Source organism: Macrobrachium nipponense, chromosome 28, assembly GCF_015104395.2.
Source record: "Macrobrachium nipponense isolate FS-2020 chromosome 28, ASM1510439v2, whole genome shotgun sequence".
NCBI lineage: Eukaryota > Metazoa > Arthropoda > Malacostraca > Decapoda > Palaemonidae > Macrobrachium > Macrobrachium nipponense.
This window is the reverse complement of record NC_087217.1, coordinates 55108592-55121091: the sequence shown is the minus strand read 5'-3', so window position 1 is coordinate 55121091 and position 12500 is coordinate 55108592. Positions and strand designations below refer to the sequence as shown.

General features: G+C 36.2%; 1 protein-coding gene and 1 long non-coding RNA gene across 2 annotated transcripts in view; one reads left to right on the top strand and one right to left on the bottom strand.

Annotated features, from left to right (window-relative positions):
• The window catches only part of LOC135201338 (uncharacterized), a 226237-nt gene that overhangs the window by 172649 nt on the left and 41088 nt on the right, over nt 1-12500 (bottom strand). The window lies entirely within an intron of this gene.
• On the top strand, nt 2618-5511 carry LOC135201748 (forkhead box protein B1-like). Its single transcript, XM_064230966.1, has one exon. It carries the CDS (start codon nt 2940-2942, stop codon nt 4341-4343), a length of 1404 nt encoding a protein of 467 aa, XP_064087036.1. The 5' UTR covers nt 2618-2939; the 3' UTR covers nt 4344-5511.

The following is a 12500-nucleotide window of genomic DNA, read 5'->3' as shown; positions in this document are numbered from 1 at the left end:
CCAGATTGATAGGCAAGTATGCAACCCACTCGTCCACAGAGAGAGAGAGAGAGAGAGAGAGAGAGAGGAGAGAGTAAAGAGAGAGACTTAAAATGTTTTCAAGTGCCCTACAAATGAAAAAGTGAAAACTGGTCAATTTAGTTGTTTCTCTGTTATTTTTACACGATGACATAAATGAAAATGATGAAAGTCCAAGGCGGATTCATTAAATACTCATACGGAAAATCAAAGGCATTTAATCCCAAAATAATATTTAATTCATCTCTCTCTCTCTCTCTCTCTCTCTCTCTCTCTCTCTCTCTCTCTCTCTCTCTCGGGTAAAGTGACCATAACATTAGCCACAGAAATATTTAATTCATATCTCTCTTCTCTCTCTCTCTCTCTCTCTCTCTCTCTCTCTCTCTCTCTCTCTCTCTCTCGGGTAAAGTGACCATAACATTAGCTACAGGAATATTTAATTCATATCTCTCTATCTCTCTCTCTCTCTGGTAAAGTGACCATAACATTAGCCACTGAAAAGTATTAAGAGTTTATCAACACTGAATAAAATTGGTAATTTTATCATTGCAATTTTTATGTCGCAAAAACTAATATTTATTGAGATTAAACCGATAAAAGTGGATCTCTTTCTAACCATGGAACTCCTAAAGACAGTATTGGGGATATCAATAAGAGTGCTACTCCTTCAGCCAGCAGTAAATATTCGCAATAAATTCCTTCGTTTGATAAGAGTATTTTCGGAATACACAGCGTTTTCATATTGACAGAGTTTGAAATGTCTTGGTAAATCAACCAGAGTGATTAGAAAAAAACTCGTGACCCGATGTTTACCTTGGTAAGAAATGAAAGTAACCACACACACATGCTGTTATACGCTATTTGCTATAGCAACCAACATATTCCTAGGTTTTGAATCTGTTAAATATGCAAATTTTGATGAAAAAAAAACCACAGTCAAGATACTAGATACTCTCGCGAATCTCTTTTTCTTAAAAGTATGCTAAAGTAATAAAAGAATTGGAGGCTGGATAGGATTTTTATAATTGGAAATTATCTCTCTCTCTCTCTCTCTCTCTCTCTCTCTCTCTCTTCTCTCTAAACACACACATATGTATAGTATATGTATATGTATATGTATATATATATATATATATATATATATATATATATATATACTATATATATATATATTATATACATACATATATATATATACACTAGAGAGAGAGAGAGAGAGAGAGAGAGAGAGAGAGAGAGAGAGAGAGAGAGAATATGAGTGTTAGCTTATTTACGATATTATCGTGGTTTGACACAAAATAGTAAAGTATGTATATATAAAAAAGATTGATAATCAGTAAAAATAAAATACGATTTTTCTACCAAAAACAATAAATAAAGTACCGTATCACTACAATGAGTTCTTCATTACCAGTAAAGATCTTAACAATCAAATTAGCAACACTTACTTAATGTTTCAAAAAGTTCCCAGCAAAATATAAAACATTCTGATACTGCGATTAGTACTCGCTATAACAATCATTTACTCTGTCTGCTCAAACTTATTTTGATTAATTAGTTAAAGGCAGAATTACTGATGCAAAAAAGAAAAAAAAAATAATTAGAATAATTTCAGTCGACTCGAATTTTCTTCCTAACTAATTCTTCTCCACAAGTAAAAAAAATTACCTAATTTAAAAATTCTGATAATACTATTAGTACTCGCTATTACTATCATTTACTCTGTCTGTTCAAACGTATTTTGACTAATTAGTTACAGGCAGAATTTCTTATGCAAAAAAAAAGTCCAATTCTTCTCCGCAGAAATAAAAAAAGTTACCTAATTTAAATTTTCCTAATTAATTAGCTCGGGAGAATGCAAATATTTTACGTCTAGATGTGATAATTAGGACGAAAATTGCATCCAAGTTGGAAATTAAAGCATTTTCATCTTGACATTTTTTTTTTGCGTGGTCCTGAAGCGGGGCCGTGACCCCCCTTCTCCCCCAGCCCCCCCGCATTTTATCATAAATCTTCCATTCTTGGTAATTAATGATTAGGAGATGTGACGGAAAAATTGTATTCTTGATGAATGTGAATGTGGAATGGGATAAATTTCAGATTATAGGAACATAGGGTTAGGAATTCCCTGGTCAAACAGCTCTGCCCTTCAATGAATAAGGGCGGGAGATGGGTGTTGGACAAGCGTGAGGCAGCCCGCCCATAATTGCCGGGCCTGAGGGCTCCCCGACCACCCACGGAGCCGCCCTAGTACTACCCACTCCGCCCAGTAATGATTTTATTACTCCCTGCGTCTAATGATAACATTGGGAGAAGCTGTGGTAACATTTACTTTGACCCGGGTCCCTCGGCTTCTTCAGCGGCGCCCAAATCACATGAAAACCGACCTCGCAGCCAATCGCGTGCGAGATCACGCGCGGCGCCCCGCCCCCTTGCACACGGCCAGGTGAATGGTCATGAATTGATCGACGGCCACCAATGGCGAGGCGTCGGTGCCTCTGATGTGCGCGGGGGGGCGGGGCCACGGCGGAGATGATCATAGTGCACCGACGATATCCTAGTCGGATGAAGGGTGTTAGTGAAACTCGATATCCGAGTGGCGGCGGCGGCTGATCGTCATGGTCTTTTCAGCGTTACCGGTGGTAACATGGGTGTCGCTCGCTGAACGCTAGTCACACGCACACCTGCTCTATTGCCGTGCACGTAACGTAACGCACCGTTCGGCACACCCCGAGTCACACTCGCATCCCATTCATTCAAAATCAGCATTTTTGAAGGGACGCAAAACTTAATTGACTCGTGGATGTAATGTGATCATTATCCTCATCAATACATTATTTAACCTTTGGCTTAGTGACGATGTTTGCGTGATATGTGATATATACTCGAATTGCAGTCAACATAAAGCTCTTATCGGCAAAATGCCGCGTCCGTGCCGGGACAGTTACGGCGACCAGAAGCCGCCCTACTCCTACATCTCGCTGACGGCGATGGCCATTTGGAACAGCCCGGAGAAGATGTGCACGCTGTCGGAGATCTACAAGTTCATCATGGACAACTTCCCTTACTACCGCAAGAACACCCAGCGGTGGCAGAACTCCCTCCGCCACAACCTCTCCTTCAACGACTGCTTCATCAAGATCCCCCGCAGGCCCGACAGGCCCGGCAAGGGCGCCTACTGGACCCTCCATCCCTCCGCCATGAACATGTTCGAGAACGGCAGCTTCCTCCGCAGGAGAAAACGCTTCAAGATTCCCAAGCCCGAGAAGGAGGCCCTGGAAGCGGGCCTGGCCCATTTGCACGGGAGACCCATCGACCCTCTGGACGCCCCGAGACTGACCGAGGGCACCAGCTGCCCCGGCGTCCAGCCACACAACAGGCAACCGTTTACCATAGAAAATCTGGCCGCCTCAGACGCGAAACCGCCCACACTGACAGCGCCCACGCCTGTGTATCCACCAGGTACCCACCTGTCACATCTGAACGCCCATCTCGCTAACCTGAGAAGTGTTGGGGCGTACGCCAACAGGAATATTGGACTGAGCGCCCTCAGTCACAACACCCTCGTACCTAACCTGGAGGCAGCCCACGCTGCTGCTGCAGCCGCCGCCCATGCTGCTCTCACGCCCACGTCGTTAGCAACCTCTCTCGGGACGGCCTTCACGTCATCTTTAAACAGCAGCTTCACCAATTCCTTCAGCGCTTCACTCAGCAATTCCCTGAGCGGGCACCTGGCAGCGTCCCTCAGCAACTCTCTGGAGAGCTCCTTGAGCAGTTCCCTCGGGGGAACACTGGGGGGCTCCTTGACAGGTTCTTTAGGGGGCCTAGGAAGCCTTGGCGGCCTGGGCACGGGCGTACCTCCTCTAGGGGCCACAGTTCCGCCGAGTCTTGCAACATCTCTTCAGCAATTATACAGCGCTGCCCTATCTCAAATGCCCGATCTCCAGAGCCCCCCGGGTGGTCTACCGTCACCTCTCGTTCGCCTCCCACCACCCACGCTGCCATTACCGGTACCTGTGCGGCCCACGCCCCTACCACCAGGCCTTCTTCACGCCATCCCTCCCACTCACCCACCGCCGCCACCGCCTCCTCTGCCGTCTCTCCCGCCCTTATCGCTATTCAACTCCAAATTGCGGTGCATGGCCCCGTTCTTCCCGGAGGACCCCCTCCCGGAGGATAATCTGGACTCCGCGAACGACGAAAAGCAATCATCCATCGGGCGCCAGGAAAACAGCAACACTGCCCTCAACCACCGACCGTCCAAGGGACCGACACCGCCGCCCTCGGGGGTAACGAGGGCTTCACCCCTGGGCAGGGTCATATGACAGTAGTGTCGCGGGACGGTGAACGAAGTTGCCCGTCCTGTCTCATAGGCTGCCAAAACATTATATAATATGTATATAATAATGTATTGTACATGTCAAATGATATTAGCAAACTTGACGTTTGTTCCCTGAAAAGTGACGACAAGTGCTCCTATGACACTTACGCACAGACACTTCAGTGCCATCGCTCAGGTGGTGTGACAAGTCGTTCGGACGCGCGTTGACAGATGGTTTTGTAACTCAGGTGCAAATCGGACAACGGATGAGACGGAAGTTTATATGCAGACAAAATAACAAACAGTCTTTTCTTTTAATGTTAAAAATGAACACGAATGAACAGAAGTTACTTAAAGCTGCACTTCAAAATGTCCCAGTCGTACTGAAAATCTGAAAGAGCATAATTATCAAATGAAAAGTTATAATGAAGTCAACCCCTGCAGTGATTATAGCGGCGAGAATATCATTTTCCCCATCGTTATCATTATCATCATCATCAGCAACAGCAGCAGCAGCAGCATCATGACTCATCATCATCATCGCTAGCATGCAAGCAAGCAAGCAGATAGAGAGCAGCGTCCTCCAAGCCACGAGGACCCCCTCCTCTTCCGCCTTCATTCCGAGGAACAAGAGGACAACAAAATCTAAATTAAGTAACATTCTGTAAAAAAAAGTTACTGAGATTTGGTATAGTCAATTTAACTGACCTGTGATGTAAAATGAGAAACAGAAGGCCACAATGAAGCCACAGTAATTTACCCCTACATTTACCACTGGGCCCCCCTCCCCCCCAACTATATTCATTCCCCAATCGAAAATCATAAAAATCCTTTCTTCAATCACAAAGTCCTAATTGTCCACGCCCTTCGCCAAGTATCCTGTACCAATTAAACAACTTCCCGTACGTCCGTCAGTAAATATCCTTTCAAATCCAAAGTCATCCTACAATTCAAGAATCCCACTTCCTTACCCCTAATCCCTCTCCCACAATCTTTCACCGCTCGCCCTTTCTCTTTCCGTTTTATTATTATTATAATTTTTTTTTCAAACCCGCTCTCACTCCCTCCACAACTGATAAGCACGAGTTGAAGCCACGTGCCTTTGATCGTACGCCGCTATCAGCACGTGTGAATCAACTGCATTCACAATATTACGTACTAATAAATATAGCATAGAGAAAAATATCTATCATTACATTCCCTGTCTTACTTAATCTTAAGTTGATCAATATTTTAAGAAATAGTATCTTTAAAAGTACTGGATTAAATTGTAAAACATTACGATTTATAATTATGTATTCCAACAAGGGTAAACGAGATGGGGAAGCATTTGCCTAAGCCTCTATGAAAAAGGTAAAACAAGAGGGTAATAATTGGCACAACCCATTACTGAAGAATGAGAGCATTTATACAACTCACAAACATAAAAGCAAAACTCACTATATCTATATATCTATTTGTACGAGGATAGATCACATGGTACTCAAACTAAAGGAAATCAAATCACAATAGCATAAAGCAAGAATATATTCTAGGAATAAAAATACACCTGTGTGAAGCCTGACTTTTTAAATATTTAATCTTAGTGAAAAAGAAAGAGCTTTTAATTTTCATTTGCTCTTGAAGACAACTTGGTTCATAAATAAGAAAAGGAATTAAAACACATTTAAGTAAGCCATGGAATTTGAAACATCCTGGATATTATTCTCAAATCATCCAAAACACTTGATTTGAAATTCCATCTACACGTTACAATATGTAAGTATTATGTAAGATAAAAAAATAAAATAACGATTACTTCTGCCATTCGTTCACGGACATCACGAACTTACTGGATGAGAATCGTAAGACATTCAAAAGATTCTAGTTAATACTAAACAAAAAGGCTTAAGAAGAATATTTGCAATAACTATCCGAAATAAAGAGTCTCCCACAATATGTAATTAACAACATGGTGACTGACCAGACTTAATTATAAGTAATTACGGCATGTCCCGCTTAGGAACAAAAGATTACTGAGGAAGAATATGCGGTATTAGTAGCGTTGTTGTCGTGTATGAAGAATACGCACACTGGAAGAAGAAAGTGAAAGAATAATTATTCTTCATTTAGGAGAAATGTCACGGTAGATTACGGCATGTCCCATGTAATTGGAGATGCCCTCCATCACCGGAGGGAATATGTCTAATGTATCTGCCCGTACGATGTACTACGGAGCTTTAGGGGTGATGCAGTGAAAAAAAAAAAACTTATACATATAATCTCTGTGTAGGCCATGTTGTCCCATAAATTTTGCATTCTGGATTAATTTCCAAGTTAACATTACACTGTATATCAGTAACGGTATGAACGTATTTCTTCAGTTAAAAAAATCTGCTACATATCATAAAATTATTCTTAACTAATTAATAAAGATTGAGGTTTTTGGCAATGATTTATGCAACTGCAAGATTACTGTTTGAAAATCGCTATAACGAAATCTACACAAGGCAACAAAATAGCATAGTTTATATTCACACAATAAAACATTCAGATTTCTTTATTTACCTATTAGCGACAGTTTTTCTGGATATTGTCTTTTACCAAATTGTAAAAAAAAAAAAAAAAAAAAAAAAAAAGTAAAAAATTCTGTTCCTTTATCCATATCGTGAGAACTCACGGACACGAATCTACAAAAAAAGAAAAAAAAAGAATAAGAAGAAAAAAAGAAAAGAAATAATTCACGCGAGGTGTCAGAGTCATAGATGAATTGAGTGTATCACATATAATGTACTTTCTAAGGATAGGGAAAAGGTTGCAAACGAAATATTATGATTAAGACACACTTTCGCTCAAGTAAAAATTCCGAGGAAAAATGAGCAATCAACAGCAAAACAAAACTTACGGCAACGATGCAAAGAACGACAGAAAAAATATTACATAAAAATTAATGAAAAACAAACTATATAATTAACAAGAAAGAAAACAAAAGTTAATGCAACGGTGCAAAAAATTAGAGAAAAAAGTTGCATAAAAAATAAATGAAAAACAAACTATGGCATTAGGCATTAACAAGAAGGAAAACAAAACTTAATAACAGGAAAAAAAAGAAAAATGAAAAAATAATGCATAATGCATAAAAAAAGAATGAAAAACAAACCTATGGACATGAACGAAAAAGCTTTTTAGCGTCTGACACTGCTTAGAAAGATGCATACATATTATGCACTGCTTAGAGAGATGCATATATATTATGCACTGCTTAGAAAGATGCATATAAATTATGCACTGCTTAGAAAGATGCATATAAATTAGCACTGCTTAGAAAGATGCATACATATTATGCACTGCTTAGAAAGATGCATATATATTATGCACTGCTTAGAAAGATGCATATATATTATGCACTGCTTAGAAAGATGCATATATATTATGCACTGCTTAGAAAGAATGCATTAAATTATTCGCACTGCTGAGAAAGATGAATATAAATTAGCACTGTTTAGAAAGATGCATATATTAGCACGGTTAGAAAGTGCATTAATATTAGCACTGCTTAGAAAGATGCATATATATTAGCACTGCTTAGAAAAGATGCATAATTATATTATTGCACTGTTTAGAGAGATGCATATATATTATGCACTGCTTAGAAAGATGCATATATATTATGCACTGCTTAGAGAGATGCATACATATTATGCACTGCTTAGAGAGATGCATATATATTATGCACTGCTTAGAAAGATGCATATATATTATGCACTGTTTAGAAAGATGCATATATATTATGCAGTGTTAGAAGACAAAATATATTGCATGCTTAGAAAGATGCATTATTATTGCAAACGCTTAGAGAGATGCATACATATTATGCACTGCTTAGAGAGATGTATATATATTATGCACTGCTTAGAGAGATGCATATATATTATGCCGTGCTTAGAAAGACATATATTATGCACTGCTTAGAGAGATGCATACATATTATGCACCGCTTAGAAAGATGTATGTATATATATCGCGTCCAAACATGGACTAAACAGACATGGCTTACACTTTGATAAACGGCGAACACTCTCGTTCACGAACAGGGACATTTGTAACTTTCGGCCACAATGGAAATGTCTCTCAATGAATTCACAGAACGCATACAAACCATTTTGAAGAATTTCATTTATCTTCCATCTCCGTCACAACGCATTCTCGATCTATATCACGATACACGTTGTAAATTAAATGAATAAATACAACTAATGAAAATCAATAGTAATGATTATCTCGGTGATGAATATCAACCATACTACGATACTGAAGTTAAATATTGATCCAAATACTGCTACTCATCGTACTACTAATAATACTAGTTTAGTAGCTTTTAAAGGACTATCAACAGAGGGAGATTAGCCTTCATCTTATAATCAGTCACGAGAGGAAGTATCGTCAGCAATGGCAATACAAAGACCAGTGGAAAGTTGTTATTATTATTATTATTATTATTATTATTATTATTATTATTATTATTATTATTATTATTGGTGAAGAAATCCACAATGGTGTAGATAAATTTCGAGAATATGCTTGATTCTTTCATATATGTATATGTATATATACATATATATTATACATATATACTATATATATATATGTATATGTATGTATATATATATATAAATATATACATACATACATATATATATATATATATATATATATATATATATATATATATATATTTACATTTACACCACTACGGACTTCTTCACCATTTAAGTGATTTGTGCTAGTCTTATTATTATTATTATTATTATTATTATTTTTTATTATTATTATTATTATTATTATTATTATTATTTAAGGAGCGTAGACCCCCTTCTAAACAGGGTTCTGTTGAGAATGATGATAGCATGAAATTGAACTAATTCTATACAATATTTCCAGCAGTTCTTGTTATTCTCTCTTCTCCAAAGATAACATTTTCTAAAAGGCGGCCGATGTTCATGATGTGGATAAAGGAAAATAGTAATCCCGAACTCTTGCCTTTTCTCTTTTCCATATTGCGATAATCGGTTGACTCATTAGAAAAAGTTAGCATTTAAGGAAAGAGAGTAACGAGAAGAGCTGAAAAGAATTTTCATAAAAAAAAATAAAAAGTTAGCTTTTAAGGAAAGAGAGTAACGAGAAGAGCTGAAAAGAATTTGCATAAAATAAAATAAATTAAACTAATGCTGGCTTTTCAAAGGAGCCTATTATTATTATTATTATTATTATTATTATTATTATTATTATTATTATTATTATTATTATTATTATTATTACAACATACGCATACATGAAACAGGCCCAACAGGCGAGTAATTTGCAAAGAAAGTTAAATATTCCGTTAAAAATTGTGATCAGTATCTCAATTAACATTAACAGTTACTACAAACATTCAACATTGATAAAAAAAAACTATACTTAAAAATTTCCCAAATTTTTTTGTATTTTTTTTTATAAGTTACCGATACTTTCACAAACAAAATGTCTTGCAAATATATTTGTGACGCCAGTTTTAATAGCACCAAATCAATCAATCGTGGATATATTTAAGAAATAGAAGTAATGGCCGATGCATGGGTTTATCGATCGTGTTGTCTGACTAACTTCTAAATAATTCCGTTGAATGTTTTCGTGAATCGAAATTCATACATTATTCCTATGGAGTCTCAAGTAAATTCTTGATGAATGTTTTGGGATTCTTAAGAAAAATCAAAGAATGTGCCTGAGAATTCTTATATCTTAATATACGACTTGTATGGCAAATCTGAAATTTTTGAATTAGTTTTATTAAAGTTATATTTACGACTATTAAACACATCCAAAAATTAAAAAAAAAATTTACAGCATCAGAATTTTAATTCTTAGAATGAACACTTCCAGATTTTTTTTTTTTTTTTTTGCGCAAACTAAGATGATTCCTGCAACTGGTTTCCTAACAACATTTCCAAAACCTTATGATTTTACAATATAGATCCAACAATCTAAATTTACTAATGTTTGCAAGAAAATGTTCAAATTTTCAAAGATCATACAGATCACTTTTGAAGCCCCAGAACAGCTCTAGTGACATTACTTATCATTTTCTCCAATCGTTATAATATCACCAAGAATGTGATTTGCTCACAATCCTCAAAATGATAGGAATTGTATTACGCTCTAAGCCGAGAATGTTAAAAAAGGGTGATATTTCTAGTATAAACTGAGGCCTACCGCTCATAATAGGACTATTACTTCACTTTAGTTTGACTCCATTACAAAATGTGCACACTTTAAGGCTTATTCAATGCACATATACATTCTCCTGCATAACAGGTGCAACGACTTCAACGTATACAGTAAATAAAATGGTCTACTTATATGTCACTTGCTGTTCTCGTTATAAAATACATATTTTTACCTACACATAAACGCACACACACACACATATATATATATATATATATATATATATATATTATATATATATATATCTATATATTTATAGATATATATATAATATATATATATATATCATATCTATATATATATATATATATATATATAGATATATATATATATATATATATCTATATATATATATATATTATATAGATCTATATATATATCTATATTATATATATATATTATATACATATATATATATATATATATATATGAGATAGATAGATAGATAGAATAGATAGAAATATATATATCATTCGAACTACAAATGTCCTTTAATACTTTAATATCCAATTCGCTCTACCTCGGAATTGATATATTTTCATATATGTAAACCGAAGGGGAATCGTAACGTCAATGTCGTCCTGATTTCGTGCCTGTCCGCTGGACGGTGGTTCGACCCCATGAGGGACGAAATTATTATCAACTAAAAATTCCCTTAGGTTTACATATATGAAAATATATCAATTCCGAGGTAGAGCGAATTAGATATTAAAGGACATTTGTAGCTCGAATGATTTATATGAATCACGGTGATGTGATAAATTTTTATAATATATATGTGTGTGAGTGTGCACAGAAACACACACATATATAGTATAATTAGTTGTAATAGTATGTGAACACAGATCTTTTCAATGTAATGGAATGCGCGAGTTATGCACATTACTATTTTTGCATATAGACGTATACCAGCGCTTGGCATACAGATGCAAACCTGTACTAACTGTGGCAAATGATGCAGTTAATTTGCATAAATCCATTAAAACAACAAATCTGGCCCTTGTCATACGCATATTATTAACAGAAGGGAAAGACCTCTCCCTTTGGCTTCTCTTGGTTAATCTTGTGCGACTCGGTAATGAAACTTATTAATTAGAAATTCGTCAGAGTTTGTTTCCTGTTTCTAATTATATGCGATACACATTGATAAAAAAAAACAAAAAAAACTATACTTAAAAATTTCCCAAATTTTTTTGTATTTTTTTTTAGTAAGTTAACCGATACTTTCACAAACAAAATGTCTTGCAAATATATTTGTGACGCCAGTTTTTAATAGCACCAAATCAATCAATCGTGGATATATTTAAGAAATAGAAGTAATGGCCGATGCATGGGTTTATCGATCGTGTTGTCTGACTAACTTCTAAATAATTCCGTTGAATGTTTTCGTGAATCGAAATTCATACATTATTCCTATGGAGTCTCAAGTAAATTCTTGATGAATGTTTTGGGATTCTTAAGAAAAAAATCAAAGAATGTGCCTGAGAATTCTTATATCTTAATATACGACTTGTATGGCAAATCTGAAATTTTGAATTAGTTTTATTAAAGTTATATTTACGACTATTAAACACATCCAAAAATAAAAAAAAAAATTTACAGCATCAGAATTGATATATTTTCATATATGTAAACCGAAGGGGAATCGTAACGTCAATGTCGTCCTGATTTCGTGCCTGTCCGCTGGACGGTGGTTCGACCCCATGAGGGGACGAAATTATTATCAACTAAAAATTCCCCTTAGGTTTACATATATGAAAATATATCAATTCCGAGGTAGAGCGAATTAGATATTAAAGGACATTTGTAGCTCGAATGATTTATATGAATCACGGTGATGTGATAATTATTTATAATATATATGTGTGTGAGTGTGCACAGAAACACACACACATATAGTATATATAATTGTAAT

What these genes read in the sequence shown, in the direction of transcription:
- LOC135201748 (XM_064230966.1), top strand. Translation starts at nt 2,940, where the DNA reads ATGCCGCGTCCGTGCCGGGACAGTTACGGCGACCAGAAGCCGCCCTAC.